The sequence below is a fragment of the Sceloporus occidentalis genome, unplaced genomic scaffold, assembly GCF_023333645.1.
Source record: "Sceloporus occidentalis isolate IW3139 unplaced genomic scaffold, rSceOcc1.0.p SCAF_109, whole genome shotgun sequence".
Lineage (NCBI taxonomy): Eukaryota > Metazoa > Chordata > Lepidosauria > Squamata > Phrynosomatidae > Sceloporus > Sceloporus occidentalis.
Genome location: NW_028317089.1, coordinates 2,318,349 through 2,338,032, shown reverse-complemented (window position 1 = coordinate 2,338,032; position 19,684 = coordinate 2,318,349). Strand labels below are relative to the sequence as shown.

Sequence of the window (19,684 nt, the reverse complement as noted above, 5' to 3'; positions counted from 1 at the left end):
GTCGCCCGTTTCTCCTGCGGTAAAGACTCAAACCTTAATCAGTCGTTGGCCTCGCCTTAGATTCAGGAGCCGTATGCATATCTCGATTCCCTCACTGTATTACCCTCTACCACTTCTGCTTGGAGGCTGTTCCACCTATCTACTACCTTCTCAGTAAAGTAGAACTTTAAATGGTCATAGGATGACATAAACAGATTACGGGAATGGTATATATTACAGACTCTGTTCCAAACCGGTCCATCTGGCAGGAAACGGTTAACAATGGTGTTAGTGATAGTAACCCTTCTAAAGATGCTGTTCCACTTAGACAGATCTTTAACTCTCTATTATCCTAAACAACCTTTGCAGGTCTGTCTTTTTCTATTAACCCAATTTCAGGTTTTTTCCCGGCAAGAGCCTGTCGGTGCCTGCTTTAGTGTCACCTGACAATACAAATGAGTCAAAGTTTGGGGCATTCAACAATACTAGGAATGCACCACAAAAGCGTAGAGCAGGTGGAACAGCACCTTTAATTGTCCGAAGGCTAACCGGCTGGGGGTTGCAAGAATAATTAACTCTTTAGCAACTGGAGATATGTTTTAACCTAAAGTGTGCCAGAAGAGCGGCAATCCAAAGGGGTTAACCGTACATTCAGTGGCACTAGAAGGGTTAACAATTTTTTTTATGATGAAGCAAGAAATCCTGAAGCCATTTAAGACCGGATTCGCAACCAGGCGCCTCCCCACCCAATTCTTCATTAAAATAGTAGCGATTCTATATTTAGTGGTGTGAACAGTTTAAATACCCCAGTATGATTTTTTTTATTTTTTTTTTAGTTAAATCCTTTTGGAATCTTTTTTTTTTTTTTTTTTTGTTTAAAAAAAAAAAATTTAAGAATCTTTTTTGTTTCGTGTCTTTACATTTTTTTCGCTGCAATGTCGGCAGCGTTTCTGGGGAGCGGTGACATTCCACGTGCGAGAAGCGGCTTCGTTTTTTTTTTTTTTTTTTGTTCTCCCCGTCTTTAGTTGGCTTTTCCTGTGTAACAGGTTTACGTATGTCTGATATTCCAGTAATGAAGGAATGTGTCCAGAGACATGTCAACGAGCCCCGGGTGCAATTATCGGGGTTAAAGTCATCCGATATATATCAATGGCAACTTCTGTGATTTTTTATTTTTTTATTCTATTTTATTATAATTTTTTTGCACTCCTTTGTATCTTTCTGTTGGTATTTACTCTTGTCTAATATTAGAATAAATATATTCAGATAATATGTTAAAAAGCTGGCCGTTGTAATTGTGTGTGTGTATGTATATATGTATATATATATATATATATATATATATATATATGTGTGTATATATATATATATATATATATATATATATAATGTGTATATAATCATTTTTTTTTTTTTTGGGTGGTGGGAATTGACAGCGTCCGTGCAAGGTTTGTGAAGGTCCATGGAACATTATTAACTTGTCCTCCACAGTAAATGTTCACCTTGACCCCTGGAAATTGGTCTGTTTTATTCGTCTTTATATGTGATGATCATGTTATCCCAGGTTCCTCAACCTGTTCTGAGTCAACAAACCCAGCTTGGGCAGAGACTTGTCTATTCACTAAGAATTGAGATAGAAGTTGATAGACAAATAGTTATGAGTAGTTACTCAAGTGAACTTAGTTTGAGTGGGCGCATGAGCGGAGTCTTCAGGAACGGGGAGACATTCCATTGGCTGAGTGAAGTTTTGGCAACTTTACCTGGCTTCCGGCTTCATTCAGCTCCAACGTTTCGGAACAGAACCCTCTTTTTTCACACGAATTGCGAGAACTTTGATGTTGTGGCTTTTACTAAAAATAACTGCTATTAGCGGTGCAAAGGACATTCTGTAACGTTCTTCTTCCCAGAAGTTGCTGTTTTTAGCAGCGAGAAGGAATATGAGGGGATCCCGATCCTTTTTGTTTATACGTCTATATCTGTATTCCTTGTCTTTTAAAGGACGTTGTTAATTAGACATTTCTAGTTTGTCAAATTAAGTCTAATGGTATGGAAAAAAAAAAAAGACATCAGTGTCGGCAAACACTTTCATTCCGTCCTCGGGCCATCTCCATAAATCAATCGGGTATTGACGTCCTGCAGACAGTCGCCGTCGCCGGGATCCTCTCATTTCCTCCTGCTTTGTAGCACGGCTCCGAAGGATAACGCTCGGCTTATTGCACCCTTATCTTTATCTTATTTTTTTTTTTTCTTCAATTTTTGTAACATTGGCAACACAGGAGTTGGTAATTACGTGTTGGCGAAGAAAGACAAAGTGTCGTAGCCAATATAGCAGGTTTAACACGTGACTTTAACTCTACGGCACCCGGAGAGTCCATCAAATCTCATGCTTCTTAATGTGGCCAAGAACGACCTTAGTTTTTACTGGCGATCGACGATAAAAATGTAAAGGAACATTAAAAAAAATAAAATAAATAAATAATTGGATTTACTGAATCAAAGATTACTGTCCTGTGTGTGGAATCCATTGAATTTAGAATATCGTTCTGTTCCGTATTATGTTTGTTTGTTCCGTAAGGTCTTAGTTGGTCCAACATCAATAATCCATCATCATGTGATCTTCATTTAGATCAATCAGGATCCATTTTTACATTTGGAAAATACATGCTGCAGGGCTGGATTTTTTTTTTTCCAGTGCCCGATTCTGTTATCTGTTGCCCATAATCTGGACCTTGAGTTTAGATGCAGAATTAAACTAGCATTTGAGTGAATTTAGTGAATAAGGCATTATGAGTAGACTACATTATGTTTTTGTCCTTTCATCGCTTTGAAGGATACCGCATGCTGACCATGGTGGTCTCCAGGACAAATTCTGGATCAGAAATTATGTTGACTGACATGTTGAGTAGGGAATGAGTGAATTATAATCACCCCCCCCCCCCCAAATCCTCCCTCCTGTCTTTCCAGTTTAGCTGCCAATGGTGACGTGGAAGGGCTGACTGCTTGGGAATTGGCAGGAGTCGATATGGACCAGGTCGGATATAATGGGCAAACTCCTTACCAGGTGGTAAGTGCAACATGTTACCAAGGCGAACCTTCTACTGCTCCATATCCACTAAACGGCGCGGCGATGCACTGTTCAGCTTGAATGCATTCAGGTCTTAAAAATGGAGAATGCTATTTACAGTTTGGGTAATGCACCCAGCTCCGTCTTGAAGATGGACTTCTTAAATGTCCTTTGGAACTTTGTCGTCCAACATGAACTTTTTTTAATTTGCTGTCATTCTTTTTTTTTTTTTTTCCCCCCCAGTAATGTTTCACTTGTATTTTTTTATGATCAGGCAGAAGATGCTGGAAATGAAGAGGTTATGGAGTTTTTCAGTGCTAGGAAGGCTCAGGTGAGAATTTCTTATACCCGTTCTTGGTAGAGTGATAGGACGGTACGTGCAAGATGGGGACCCCTAGAAGCTTATTAGAAACCCATGAAGTACAATAACGAATGCAGAGGCATATTCTGGCCTCGACCCATTCAACCAAGGTGGGAAGGGATGGTAGCTCCTGGGCTTCTGCTTTCAACGACCCAGTTTGGGAGCGTCGGTTTGGGGTATCTTCCAGCCTGGGGCAACAACCCCTATAAATAAATCACTGGCTGTCGCTAGAGTTGATTAGCCAAGTCAAAAACCTTATGGTAACCATCTTTATTATTTATTATTACCCACAGGTCTTTCTCAATGGAAGCTCGAGTGATAAGGACAGCTACTTAAGCAGCTAAAGGGGTGGCCATCGAAACCTCTGCTGGTGTCTGAGAAGACAAACTCGCGTGCTGGTTCCTCGTAGTAACATATCATCTGTTTTCTTAAAGTCTAGACGCAGGGGTCTCGTTATCGCAGGGACCCTATAGCTGTATGTCTGGATTTTCTTGTAGAGATACACATGGATTTATCGTTTTGACGTAATATTGTAAGATGCACACATCACTTTTGGAAATGTCGTCTGCTAACTTAAAAAAAATGTTCATGAATGATGGAGAAATGTGACGGAACTTCTCAATGTGTTTATGATATGAAAACGTCATGGAAGGCTGCTAGCGTGTTACATTTCAACATGTATGTTAGTATTTTATCCCAGATGCCCCTAGGGTAGGTGGATCAGCAATTGGTTAAAATGGTCTGGGCATGGGCAAAATGTGGGTGGGGCTATGATCAAGCCACACCCATTGGCTTCATTCAGTTTCCCTTTTATAATGAAACATTCCTAGTCTGCGTCACGGGAATTCTAGCCCTGATACTTTGTTATTCTGGATCTGTTACACCCCCAATGGGTGTGATTTGCTGCTTTTTCATGTAGGAACGGCTGTGTGAGTATGAGTGTACGTTGTGGGGAGTATTTACTGACCTGTGAGTTTAGAGCTGTATTCATTCGCTAATTCTGTATGAGCCAGAAGCAGTGCAAGAATTCTTCAGACATCTCATTGATTTAACTATTTATTATACAGGGTCAGCTCAGGCATTTTGGCTGGAGAAGCTGTCTAGACTCTATCGTAACGCATAGCGATGTCAGGGAGTTGGTCTGCACTCATTGCAGATTCCTAATTTAGCGAATGTACCCCTATCTGTCGGGATTTTAAAGAAAAGCACAATTTTCCCAGGTTCTGTATAGCGCTGATGGCACAAATATAACATTGTTCGGTATTGCAGTTTCAATTGATTGGCCAGGTTGTGTGTTTAAATCTTCTAGAAAACCCAATGGCTTCAACTTTTAATATGTTAACCACAGTGCTGTATAAAACAAAAAAATATTTAAACACCTTTTGGTTGCCTACTGTTGTTTTTTTATTATTAAAATGAAAAATGATCATATTCTTTGCTCTCCCCATCCTTCCCTTTCTCCTCCATCATGCCGCATTGGCTGTATCATCGGTAAAATGTGCCACTGGATACATTTGATTTGTTTTTGTTTTTCCTACTGTATTTTATTTAATGAAAGTTTTAGTATGCAACAGTCATAGATATTGAAATTAGCCGATGTCCAATACAAATTTAAAGGGACAGACGCACACTCATTTCTAGATCTAACGTACCTTCTACCTTGTACTGCATTTATACATCTCAGAGGGAAACTCCATGCGCATTATGAATGATACAATTCAACACAAGAAGCAAACATAGACATACTTCCCAATATTTTACTTGTGGGGGGAAGCGGTGTGTGTAACATGCTCAAACTATTGGCACTGAAAAGGTTAACATAGAATTCATTGGGTGGTTTCCGCCCGGGTAACTTCATGATTGGCTTTATAGATTAGAACGCTGAGTGCATCGGTCATTGCAGTCTCTTTAATTACCAGGCAATGTTTCCTACATCTTCTTCAAAAGAAAATCATCGGGGGTATCCCTTGTCTCCTAAAGGTCCGCTCCAGCCCTATTTTAACACTAAATACATTTTGCCTGGGCTCCGGTACAATTTACTGCATGCAAATCGCTGCAGGCGTTTTTTAGTTATTGGCGTTAGAAAATCAAGCTTATATCTCATTTAACTCCTCCCACTGCTGCCTCCACTGAAAGCAGGAAGCATTCCTAGGTACACTTCTTGCACATGCTCAGTAGCAATCCGCATGATTTTCTAGCAGGAATGTGATTGGGTGATGCTACTCGCTCTGATTTCCATTGGACCTCAACCCCAGTAGAGGAAACAATAGAAGACAGAAGTCTTTATATTCAAACTCCAGTAAATAAAGAACGCCTGCACCCATCTGCATGCAGCGTAATAAACTTCAGTCCTCTAAATATTTGACCCCAGTATGTATTAAAAATGGGAATTGGTTACATGGATGAACCTTCTCCAATATGTAGCTATCTTGGAACATGATATTCATGTTGAATCTCCCACTTATCTCAAGACCACTCGCTATATCTGCCCCATCTGTGGTGTGTTTCCAGGATATTGCCCTGTCAATGCTTCAGGATTAAGGAAATAAAAGATTGGATGGCAATTTACACATTTCCAGGAACCGACACTTTCTGGGGCGACTGTATCTGCGTTCTACTTGAGATATTTTTTTGTACTCTCTTGCGTGTAATCCAGATCAATAGATTTGATTTGTTACAGAACCGCTCATCCATCTCCCTGCTTATCAAGGTGTATTTGTTTAGCTGTAAAAAGACTTAAACCTTTTTTCATTATTATAAAAAATGACCATTTTCAGTTCCTTTGTTTCTTATATTTTTATTTTTGGTAATCTAAGGTAATCGGCGCCAGCACCGACCTCCGTTGACTTTACATGAGAGCGACTCCCGGGCCGACCCGTTGGGAGCAGAAGGACCCTGGGACTGCGTGCCCAAAAATTAGGACTGTCCCATGAAAACAGGGGTGCTGGTGTGTAAGAGACCCCCCCCTGAACCAAATCCAGCTCCTTTATTCCACTGCCAACTGCCCCATCGAGCTCCACGATCCAGATCCGTTGCCATGGCGTTTAAACTGGATACTTATGAAACGTCTCCTCGTTTTACTTCCTTTGGGTTCCTTGTCTGTTAAACTCCGTGACACGAGGACGGGCTGGGTGGGGAGCCGCAGACATAACCGCATGTGTTTGGCGGGTCCTGCTGCTTGAATGCTTGGCCTGTTTCATCACCTGGTTGGGCGTGTGAGCATAAACCCAGGGCGTGTGTGTAATACACCCACCGAGACGATCCGCATGCATAAACATTACGCGTCTCAAGCGGGTGCAACATAGGAACTTGCAGGTCGTGGACGACCAGCGGAGGTTTTTTAAGGTGCCTTAGCTGACCCTTCGACCAACATCCCCCCCCCCCAGGATCAAAAATAACAAATGCACGAGAAAACATGTTTAGATAATATGGCTGACTTCCAAGATCTACAGACGTCAAGTAAAGTGCAGAATGTAAAGGGGCAATTCATACAAATATTTTTCTCCTTGAGCATAACCTGTATTCATTAATTACCACCAGCGCTGTATACAGTAATACCCTCCCAGTGCTATATACACTAATAACCCCCCCGTGCTGTATACAGTAATAACCCCCAGCGCTGTATACAGTAATAACCCCCCGTACTGTATACAATAATATACCCCCCAGTGCTGTACACAGTAATAACCCCCAGCGCTGTATACAGTAATATAACCCCCAGCGCTGTATACAGTAATAACCCCCCAGCGCTGTATACAGTAATATAACCCCCCAGCGCTGTATACAGTAATAACCCCCCGTGCTATATACAATAATATACCCCCCAGTGCTGTACACAGTAATAACCCCCAGCGCTGTATACAATAATATAACCCCTAGCACTGTATACAGTAATAACCCCCCCGTGCTGTATACAATAATATACACCCCAGTGCTGTACACAGTAATAACCCCCAGCGCTGTATACAGTAATAACCCCCTCCGTGCTGTATACAATAATATACCCCCAGTGCTGTACACAGTAATAACCCCCAGCGCTGTATACAGTATTATAACCGCCAGCAGTGTATACAGTAATAACCCCCCAGTGCTGTATACAGTAATATAACCCCCAGCACTGTATACAGTAATATAACCCCCAGCGCTGTATACAGTAATATAACCCGCCAGCGCTGTATACAGTAATAACCACCAGCGCTGTATTCAGTAATATAACCCGCCAGCGCTGTATACAGTAATAACCACCAGCGCTGTTTACAGTAATACCCTCCCAGTGCTATATACAGTAACAACCCCCTGTGCTGTATACAGTAATATACCCCCTAGTGTTGTACACAGTAACAACCCCCCGTGGTGTATACAGTAATATAACCCCTAGCGCTGTATACAGTAATATAACCCCCCAGTGCTGTATACAGCAATAACCCTCAGCGCTGTATACAGTAATATAACCCCCCAGCACTGTATACAGCAATAACCCCTTAGTGCTGTATACAGTAATAACCCCCCCCCCTCAGTGCTGTACACAGTAATATAACCCCCAGTTCTGTATACAGTCGGTCGGCATTAATAAAGCCTGATTTTATCTCATTTTTTCCTAATAAACTCAGTTTATCTGCAGACCTGGAGCCGCCATTGCTGTCAGTCATGTGATATTTTGGGTGACTTTCCCAGCTCAAACACCACACTGAGATGATGCTTTATGGCAATGCTAATGAAGTCCATTCATCCATAGACTATCATTACTCAGAGAGTCCACCTGGATGATTAAGACTGAGTCATTCTATTGTTCCCCACAGGCAGTATAATAAGGAGTCGGGGTGTTTGTCTAGTAGATTGGGATTCAGATAACAGAGTGAGAACAAATGGCTGATACGCAGCTGCCTAAAAACATCATAGTTTTACAAAAATTTGGTCCATTTTAAAAAAGAAAACAGAACAATATTTCTGAAAACATATATTTAGTCTGATTTAGTTTTCTTCGACCCACCATATAAACTCCCATATTTTGGACATCCTCAGAGAAACATACCCATTCAGTGGCTTAACGGGGACACTCATGAAATTAATAAACTTTAATAAATGAAGAGGGGGGAAGCAATTTTCCTGCTGAAAATCTCAGCCACTGTCTGCAAAGCCCGGAGAACAAATGCTTCCCCCATGTGTTAAAAATGAATAAACATGCTACAAGGCCACATTTCTGCAAAAAAAATACATTTCCTGCAGGGCCACGCAGTTGATTTATCATAAAACACTATGAATTTCTGATAAAAACTGTAGTTAGGGGTTGAATGATTTTCAATATCACATATAAAGGAAGAATACAAGCTGTACCCCCCCCCCACACACACTTATAGATGTTTCCAACAAACACAGGCTTGCATCATAATATTAAAAAGAAACTCATAAGCCCTTTAGTGTGGCGTTAATAGCTACGGTGAGTTACACCTGGGTGGAGTGCCGCACTCCCATCTTGAGACACCTACAGCTTCTTCGAAACCTGTTAAGCCGTTTTTCTCGAACAGTCCTGGCTTCTTGAAACAGGTTTGTCTGTACCTGCTGACGTTTGGATCTGCCTTCAGATGATTGTTAAACACCCTAAAAAAAAAAAAAAAAAAAAAAAAAAAAAAATTAACCCGGAAAAACTGGTAATGTCAGGTGAGGTTTGCATTCCTGAATGATTGTTTTAGGTACGGCTTGCAAGCAGGTCGTTGCATATATAAGGAGCGCCCTCGTTGACAAGACGTTCACTCGAGAAGACCGCGGTGCACAAAGGACACCCAGGACTCCGGTGAGTAAAGACGCTTTCTGGAGATAGGTGCTACCTAGGCTTGAACTTGAATTGTAGTGTCCAGTGACCTCTGAATCCAGATTGTCGGGATCACCCTCGCGTCTTCTGCGCCGTATAGAAACTGGAAACACTCCAGGCGAAAATAACGTCCACGCACTAATAACCTCGTCTTTCAATTTATAGCAATTGCAGAAAAATATCCATTATGATTTTTTTTTTTTTTTTTTTTTTTTTATGTTTTGGATTGTGGGACAAATTTTCACCCCCCTCCCTTTTTTTTTAGCACACAGGGTTACTATTGAGTTACAAAACAGGTATCAGACCTGCACCTAATCTGGAATGTTTGTTATATAATAATAATGATAATGATTTGATAGATCGGGAATCCGTCCACCTTCCGGTAATTGACACGTTTGTTTTTTTAGGGGTTCTATACTGTTAGGTCTCAGATTGTGGCTCGGAAGACCTTTCGAGGTTGTCATTGGGATCCATCATGAATATGAAATTAAGCGCGTGTAGAATGCAGGAGAACACGGGATAGAAAAGGCAAAAACGCATGTTTCCTAACTAGAGAAAAGTCTTTATTTATCTTTATTGGAGATCTTTAAGGTCCAAGCTTTAGGAGCCTCTTGTTCTTCTGAGCAAAGCTTTGGAGGTCCTCATTTGATCCGTTTTTTTTATCTTAGATCATGTCTGAGGGTTCTCCTTTATCTAAAGAAAGCTTTCCAAAAAAAAACCTCTAGTAATTTCAGCTAAGTTGAAAGACACACAAATGATGATGTAAACCTTTGTGACGCTTATAATATTAAAAATATATATTTTCCCCATTAATATTTGGGGAAAGTGGTCCTCATTGTCGAAAAAAGGCTTCACAAGGCTCAATCTGTTTCTAGTTTTCTGGGCTTTAGTGGCAAAGAAAGGAGAGCTAGGAGACTACAAGTCTCAAAAGTAGCCAATGGCTGAACAATGATGGGACTTGTAGTCCGAATTGAATAGGTTGGGATTTTTTTTCCTTGGGTCACAATAATGTCAATCATGTGAAAAGGTACACTAAAAGTAATAATAATAATAATACACAGGGAGTAAGAATCATGACTATGGCTGCTGGGCATTGTAGTTAGTGTCTGCCGGGGCATTTGTTGGGTAACACTGGGTGTTTATGGGACGTTCTGCGGGATCACAATGTAACCATGCTGGGTTCTTCACTAAGAACAAACAATCCGTGGGAGAGGGAGTGACGGAAGGCGTGTAGATGCCTGGGCTTTCCGACGCTTTGTAAAAGTCAGTGTTTACGACTAACACGATCTGTTCTTCTCTAGGTGTGTCACCCATCTGAATGTTGTTGGACCAGCTTGCTGCAGGCGCTGCTGGGAATCGTCCCCGACGCTCGGATAACCTCTCCTGTCTTCCTGGTGCAGTGGTTCTTAACAGTTCAACAGTTCTCTATCGAAATTGTGAAATGTTTAGGACCACTTGACCAGGAGGACATCCGCTTCAAAGAGTGGACCTCATCTGGAGAACCAAGGGCAGGAGGACACCACCTATATACTCTCTCCAAACCCTTTATCTACTTGGAACCTAGTATATTAGCCTAAGGGTCGGAAAACCAAAATGGATCGAGTTAAATGAAAACCTATAAATGACACAATAAATATAGGATATCTAATATCTGGATATATCTGTAATATATGGAATTTTCTGACACCATCTAGACAAGCTGGAGATACCATACGGCTTCATTCCAAAATCCTTTGGAAATATAAAAATACGTGCAAAAAATTCCCACTTAAAAGCCCCGTCTAAAAAATGCACAAATCTGTATACAGGTTAAAGAAAAAAAATTCTATATATTATTTTAACCCCTGAAAAGCCTGCAAACTGCAATATTCATGAATAAGTTTGTTTTCTGCTTCACATATACATTTTTGGAAAAGAATAATTATTGCCCAAAACCTTTTATAATACGGATCTACCCTTGTTTTGATTCTAGTTACAGAATTATTCTTGCCATTGCTCTAAAAACGAATGAAACCTTTTCTAACCCTTATATATGTTTATTTATTTCCCTACTTGCGGCTTTTGGGGGTCATATGGTTGCTAAGTGCCTAAAAATGAAGTGGCCGATGGCCAGCCTATCCAGCTATTTATTTTATCCGCTTTAAAACAATGAAATTAATTTAATTTCTATCTTTATTTCTAGATTGACTATAGTCATTTGCTTATCCAAACTGTTTCTTGGTTTTCTTTACACATTTCTATTGGATGACTGCATTTTGCTTAATGCAAACATTCTGCAATATTATTATTATAATAATTATTATTATTAATATTATTATTTGTATAGCGCCACCAATTTCCGAAGCGCTTATTACATTCCATACTTTAAAAGGGTCCGACAAAACTAGAACTGACAGACTAGTACGAACCGATGCATTAGGGAAAGTAGGCCCGACCCAAAAGCTTACAATCTTATTACGTCTAACATCCTCCGTCTGCTCCTCTCGTGTCTGTATTTTCAGGAAACATCTAAAAATGTTGTTCTGAATATTTTGAGCGGAATCTTGTACAAATAAAATCTGTAACCGAATTACGTAAAGAGTGTCAGTTTTACTTCTTTATGGCGTAAGGGGAATCCAGGTGCCTGTCGGCATGTTGACCGGTACGTTAGACGGGTCTGGAGGCATTGAGGTGAGAGCAGAAGCGAAGGAGGCAGAAAGCTAGATGGTTGACAGGTCTGGTGAAACAATAGGGGGGGGGGATGGAGACCACCGAGTCTGACTTGAATTGCTTTCACACTAGGATAAGGCATTGCCTGGGTGGAAGTCCAACAATTATCTGTCTCTTGGCTAAAAAGAATTACCATCAGCACCAAGGCCGCCCTGGCACTTTAAGTCCAGTGGCCACCGGATGGTGTAGGTGCGACCAAAGGCTAGCACAGGCTGGCATGGCGGCACACCATTTTGTTTTGCTCAGTATGCCAGATGGCCAGTCCTTGGCTACCATACATGGAAATATATGTAGTCCTAACTGCTTTACTTTTCTCTTAATAAATTCTACCCAATTCTATTGCGATCATTCTGGTATGCTAGCTTATGGAATCTACAATAAAATAAACCGAGAGAAGCATTTTATTACATACAGTACCAAGGAAACTGCTTCGTTCCACGTTGAGAACGGGGACGTTCTACTCAAGAAGGAAGAAACTGTACCTAATTAGTCTTGTAGGAGCTACTAAAAACGTAAAACAAAGGTCCTCAATCACCATCTAAAGAAGGTCGAATTTGTATATAAATGCCATCAGTCTCAGACTGTATGATGTCAAGTCCTACTTTAAATTCTACAGGTATCACAAAACTTTCAAAGTAATTCATCTCTTCTCACCACCAAGGAGAACGGCTCTAAACATCAAAGAATTGTTGGAGATGACAGCAAATGTTGAAAGGTCTTCATCAGGGTTGCCATACATTTCCCGCACTCTCAGAATGCATCTGAACATCTAATAAGACCTTTGTGATCTTGAAAAAAACAATATATATATAACATAAGAAGCACTTTCATGTATAACCAATGTAGGACATCATGACCTGGTGCAGTAGCACATCGTTCAAACACATGCAAATGTGTTAAGGTCTAAGCGCTAGGAAGACGGCTGAGACATCTATAATGTATTATGGCATCTCACCAAAGCTGTCACGTTGGGACTTTCTTACAAACTATTTAAAAAATTTAACGCAAACTTCAAAAATCAGCCAAGAATTTTACGGTCAGTAGAATGTTGATTTAGTTGGCGGATTTGTACCAACTGGCCCATGAGTTTGCGGGTTTCCGATGTTTTTTTTCTGTGTAGGACAGTAATGCACATTTTACAGGGATCCTTGGATTGTTACAGGTCATACGCTGGTACCATTCCATACACCCTTAACTATTTTTGTAAAAAATAACCCCCCCCCCGCCCCAAATTTTAATGATCCAAGATCAAAATGTGGCTGTTTCTTTTCCTAAAGGAGAAAGGTGATGGCATGTGAGGCTGGACATCCCCCCAACAAAACAAATGAAATAGGAGAAAGATCTAAAATTTCATTTGAAGTTTGTCTTTTTGTGACTCTCATTGACTCGTACTCTCAGTGTCCCCCTACTTTCTCCAACAACAACTTCCGTATTTCTCCTTCTCCATCTCCTTTTTCTCCGCTTCACCTCTCGTTCTCCTCAGCTGCGTTTCTTCTTCTCTGCTTTTTCTTTTTTTACTGGTCTCTTCTGTTTTCTGCTCCATGCTCTCTGCTGCTCCATCTGCGTTATTTTAGCCTCTTCTGAGTACTTCCTATACAGGGCAGAGGCACCACGGACACCATGGGGACAACCTCTCCCCCGAAAAGAAACAGAGCCTTGGAGAAGGAGAAGAGGATACAAGGAAGTGGTTGTTGGAGAAGGTTGGGAGACACCAAGAGAGGGCAGGAGAGAGTGACAGAAACGGATTTCGTTTTCAATCAAAAAAGTCTTCCAAATTTCGTCAGAACCGAAAGGGCAAAAGAAGAAATTCATTGTCCGAGAACAAATGGACCAAAAACAAATTTGCCTTGATCCTTTTTGGTCCATGTCCTACTCCAGCCTCTATTATCTCTTTGGCCAAGGTAGGATATGAAAAAAGGTTGGACCAGCCATGGTCTGGTTAGGAGACAATCACTTCTTGGACACTGTGTTAATCTAGGTCCAAAATCAGATCTTTAAGTAACATTCTAAGCTGGTTCCCGACAACAGCACATTTTTTAACCCAACCTCACGTGAGGAGCTCTCGCTGGCGTCATGAAGCTTTATTGATCTTCGATATTGCAATTTTACTGAAGGCTTCTTTGAAAGAAAATAAGACAAAAAAACCAAGCTTAAATGTTGACCATTATACATGTGAGTTATTGAAGCTTTAAAGGAACAAGGGTCCAAAGTTAATCAATGCCAGCTAGGAGTTAAAACATTTCCCGGTGAGACAACGGGTAAATTCTAATGTCCCGTCTGTGCCACCCGGTCCGGCCATTTTTCAAAGCTTATAGTCAGCAAATATGTCACGGCGTGTCACGTCTACTGACATCTCAGTATATTACATGGTTATTTACCCATAAACACTAGGAGTTTTACTCACATCGGCTCTGCCGTGATCTCGAGCGCTGACACGCCACGGTCGTTTGAGATGCTAAGAACTATGGCGCTCAATAAATTGTATTCTTTAAGGAACAAATTTGGGTCTATGGATGGGACCCCAAGGAGTGATAAAGGGAAAAAAACCTCTTCAGTGTTTATAGATTTGTAAGGACACTAAAGAGACCGGCCGTTTAATGCCACAGATCTACGGTGAGCAGTTTCATTCCAACGAGGAGGCCACAGCGTGGAGAATATGAAATGACTTCTGCCAAACATAGAATGCGGCGTGAAAAAACCCCAAACCAAAATCCCTGATATGTACAAAGACACAGATATAATAACTGAGGAAAATGGCGTATGGAACAATTTGTATTCATTTAAGCTCTGGCTAGCTGGGCATGATGGGTGTTGTAGTCCAAGGAAACCAAAGCTGCCATACTCCAGAAAGGCCAGACTAAGAAGCTTTGTGCCCCGGAGAAATTTTACGGGAAGGACACCTTCTCTGGATTTGCTGTTTTTAGCAAGCTCCTTTTTCCCCTTTTCTCTGCCTTTTACCTCTTGCTGTCCTTTTTTCATTTTGTCATATTCTTTCCTCCCTCTTTGGCTATTTTTTTTGAATTCATAATTTTTTTTTGCTCACTTTTCCTCACCTTCTTCTGTCATCGTTTTCTTCTTTCTTTTATCTTGCTTGTCTGTCTTTTTCATCCTCTTTCTAACTTCTATTCTTCCCCTCACACACATACACATCCACACACACATACACACATTCACACACACATACACACACACATCCACATCTATCCACACACACATCCACATCCACACACACATCCACACACATACATACACACATTCACACACACATACACATGCCCCAGGTAGATGGACGGGGAGTTGATGGAGAAGGTATTTGCCCCCCTGGCAGATACCAAACCAGCAAAGTGCGATAACTGACACAATGGGTACGGTGATCAGTGGAAAGGGCTAAATCCCCACAACTAAAATCTAATATACAGATCCAGAATTGTGTGTAACTGAACATTCTATCCTTATTTTCTTTAAATTACATGAAGATTTTAGAAGTGAGATGAGACATTCCGCCCCCCCCCAAGTTCCATGGACCCCCTCCTCGATTAGCGCTTCTTGACTAGAGAGAATGAATGCAAATTATTATGGATCCGGCAGATTTGAACAGATGGGTGTTTTTGCCACCGCTATTATTCACTAAAATCAATCCTGCGACCGATTTCCATCCAATCCACCCGCCAATGACACGAAGGTTTATAGTCTTCGCCGCTCATCTTCGGACGATTAGAAATAACGACGATTTCCATTTCTCTCTTTCACAAGTTTATTAGCAATAATTTATGAGAATATAAATCCATACATTTTTATAAATTATTCAATTGTTTTGCAAACTTGTAAGTAGCAGGTTTATGTTATGTTGATGAGAATGAGAGTCAGAATCTGAGGTTTATGCAGATAATTATCTCCGTGCAGCGTACTGAATATGGAAGATCGTCTCCCCAGCCAGGCAAAGGTGCGCCCAATACAAAGATCTGGCTCCGGTAATGCGGCAGAAGAGCCGCAGCCCCCCCCGGTACCGATGGTCCAGTCCAGAATATACCACCTGGGGCAATCATAAGGTTATGAATTTGGTAAAATAATGGTTATGGTCAGGGCTGCCATCAGAAACCTTGGGGCCCGATACAAACCCGAAGATAGGGCCCACGCTCCTTCCTTTGCCCTACTCCATGCTCTTGCCACTGCCCTGTCCCATGCTTGCAACGGGGCCCATAAAGGGCTGGATTAACAGCAGCATTTGCTCAAGGGCCCATATGTGTGTGTGTATGTGTGTGTATATGTATGTGTGTATGTTTGAGTGTATATGTGTGCATATGTTTGTGTGTAGGTGTCTGTATGTGTGTGTGTATGTATATGTGTGTATGTTTGAGTGAGTGTATGTATATGTGTGTATGTTTGAGTGAGTGTATGTATATGTGTGTATGTTTGAGTGTGTGTATATGTGTGTGTGTGGAGGGCAGAATAGAAGTTATATGATGAAAAATTGAAAAGTCTGAAAAAACATTAGAAAAAAGTGAAGAAAAAAACACCTTATTTTCAGTAGCTGTAGGAGCGCCATCTGCAGGTAACTGTGAGAGAAGCCGCTCCGCAATATTCAGGGCTATTTTGGTGCAAATTGGTGAAAGCAGGACACTCAACAGGAACATTCTGTTGGTTGCTATAGTAACTGCACCCCCTTTTTAAACAATTCTTTGGCTCTTGAACCCATTTGCTAGATGTGTCTCATTTTATGAGCCTTGCTTAAAAAATACATGTCCGGCAAAACTGTTCAATACACTTCTATAACTAAATTCATCCCCGTATTATATTAAAATTAATTTCATCTCAGAGAGAATATATATATATATCTATCTATATATACATCTTGTGACATTCATGTAGGATTGGTGGTGGAAGGGAGGTATGTTTCTCCTAGATTCCTTTCCTATGTGAAGTAACACCTGAGTCTTCCACCTGATAGGTGATTAATTTAGGTGAATGAGAGGGCGGATATAAAAGGGAAGCCAGGAGGGCAGGTAGCTCTCTGGCTGAGGACACAGAAAGCCTGTCTGTGGGGGAGACGTAGGAGTAAGGTGAGTAAAGGTTGCTGGACGTATTATTGTTAAGTTGGCAGAGAGAAGCTCTCCAGCTGGTAGTGAGGGGCATCCCTTGTATAGTAAGTGCCGGACAGGCAAGGTATTTCTTTTGTTGCTGCGTTGTTATATTTCTTTTGTCTTTGCAACCTTTCTAATAAACCTGACCCTGTGTCAGATTGCACGAACTTACTGCTGTTGGCCTGGTGTGAATGAAGACGGGCACTTGTCCCTTGACCTCAGCGAGGGGCGATCCCTGACCTATCCCGCAATCTATTAACGTAAGGAAAACAGAGTCATAGAGGTGATATCATAGCATTATATAGATATAAGCGGGGCCGATATAAAGAGCTCTCTAGTAACCGCGTTGATAGAAATGTACAAAGAACGAGAGGTCGTCCTGTGAGACGGGAAGAGATTTCATTCACAACAAAGGAAGGGATTCTTGATCAAGGCACTAGATACATTTGTGGGTCATGTTAAAGCAACTTGGCCGGCCAGCAGCAACTTGTGCAGCTATATAAAGAGGTTCTGCAGCAGCCTTTATCCCTATACCCTACCCAGACATAGGGATCTAGCGAGAGTCCCATACAGATATATATATATATATATATATATATATATATATATATATATATATATATATATATATATAGACACAGTTTATCTGCTGTAATGCCTGCTTAAGAATGTAAGAATATAAATAACGACAGACACCGATTGGATTTTGAAAGGCTACAGTTTTATTTATGGTAAGTACTGTGACACGTAAAACTTTATTCAAACTTTAAAACATACATTTGTTGAAACTTGTGTAACCTCCAATCTTAATGTATAAACCGCCAGATTTAACCCTTTTAAAACCAAGGAGGTTACAACCACCGACCGTGCGACAACTAAGTACATAACATCAATACCTCATCACCGGTAACTCACACTAACATGTTGCCGCGTACACCAACCACGAGCCGTAAAACCGCACTAGCCCGTGGTGTAAACACGAAGGCCCCCCCCCCTTTCCCATGGGACCCTGCCTGTGGAACAAAGGCCCACCAGAACTCCCAATACCCACGGATTCCATACCTCGAATGAAAACCGCGACAATTTTACCACGTACCATGAATAAAGCAACCATAAACAACCTGACGGGAACCTCAGTTCCCCGCCACACCAAATACCGGCAGAAAAAACAAAAATTATTTCTGCCTCTCCTTCCTGCTTTATAAAAAAAATAAGGTAGAGGGCCATAGAAAAACGTCCCTATTTAAGGACCTCTTAACCCCACCCCACCATAACCCTGACCTATAAGGAACTGACATAGGGTGATCATGCCCCACTAGCATGATCCAGGCCTGATCATGAGGCCCCTTCTTTTATTGTTGTGTATCCGGGGCCCACTTTACAGTGAGCGCAGTAAAGGTACCGAATCCACTCCCGAGAGAGGAGGTTCTATCAGATACAACGGATGCCACCAAAAAAGGGTAAAAGCAGAACATACAGGGGTATAAATTATAGAATAAACACTCAGATTTTAGAGCTTCTTAGTCCAAGGAGAGACTTGATTGCATTTTGGAGTTACAAAGGATTTTATTTGCTGTAAGTGGCAAAATCTGGAAAATAGCTTAATTGTGTTTTTTTTGCCTTCTTTTGAATCAAAAGCAGGACAGTCCCGGTTTTAAGGCACTCTCCTGCTGTCCAGCGCAGCTGCCCCACTATCCGGCTTTTGCAGACGATGGGGATGATGGGCTGGTTTGGGAGATCCTCTGTTTGACAATTTCCGGGTGACAGCATGACCTCCTGGGATGTTCCACCCAAATTAACATTCTTCCCCCTTGTAATGCCTTTGCATTGTTTCGCACAACCTATCTGCATTAGAAAAAAAGCACTTTAACACGTAATTCATAGCAACATGCGCAGTGCAGGGTTAGAAAGTGGGGTATAATTTAGCACCAATGTTTGTGGGTAGAGTATTTCGTTTGTTATTTAGGCGTCTCTCTGCACTGTGCTACGGTGAGTTCGCAGTGGAAGCCGGCAGTGTAAGAGTTAAGGTAAATCCACTTCAATACTTGTGTTTTAGGGCTTTATTCTAGATCAGGAGGCTCGCAGACCCCTTTATTTCACATTAATGGGGAGACGCATCCTGGTTTGATTTATCCTTCTTGCTCCTTGCGGTTTTCTTCCAACCTCGTATAAAGTGCTCATTTTTGATTGGCTGTGCCAACCAACATCATACAACCCAAGTGTCCCATTCTCAGACGGATAGTCCCTCTGCCAGATCCAAATCTTACCCAAGATATTACCTTGGTGAGTCCCACTAATGCTTTACTGTTAGCGTCTGCGGCTTTAGATTAACGTTAAAGCGCCTTCATATATTTATTTAAACGGAAAAAACTGAAACATATTAAGAATGGCTGGTGGTAGATAATTCCAAATAAAGAAATCTTGCATCATCGGACAAGTGATGTAATTCTCCAAGATGACTGTAGGTGGCACCCTTGCACTTTATATCGCGTTTCATTTCTAAAGATTGGTCACTAAATTCTAAACGTGTTTCGGTAGCCGTAGAACATTTTCGGCATGTTTAGTTAAAGCAGAATATGCCAGTGCCCCATGCTTTAAATATCATATACATTGCATGATTTTTCCTCCGCTGTCAGAGAGGTGGCTACAGGGAATGTGCTGCTATGGATTGTGGCTGTAAT

General features: G+C 41.2%; 1 protein-coding gene across 1 annotated transcript in view; it reads left to right on the top strand.

Moving 5' to 3' along the window:
• Positions 1–10,790, top strand: part of LOC149283192 (60 kDa lysophospholipase-like) — a 29,537-nt gene extending 18,747 nt beyond the window's left edge. Inside the window, exons 14-18 of the mRNA XM_089497873.1 lie at positions 2,944–3,043; positions 3,318–3,374; positions 4,324–4,345; positions 9,095–9,195; positions 10,515–10,790. Of these exons, the coding sequence (XP_089353999.1) occupies positions 2,944–3,043; positions 3,318–3,374; positions 4,324–4,345; positions 9,095–9,195; positions 10,515–10,790 (556 nt within the window). The remainder of the gene's footprint in view (positions 1–2,943; positions 3,044–3,317; positions 3,375–4,323; positions 4,346–9,094; positions 9,196–10,514) is intronic.
• Positions 10,791–19,684: the final 8,894 nt, after the last annotated feature.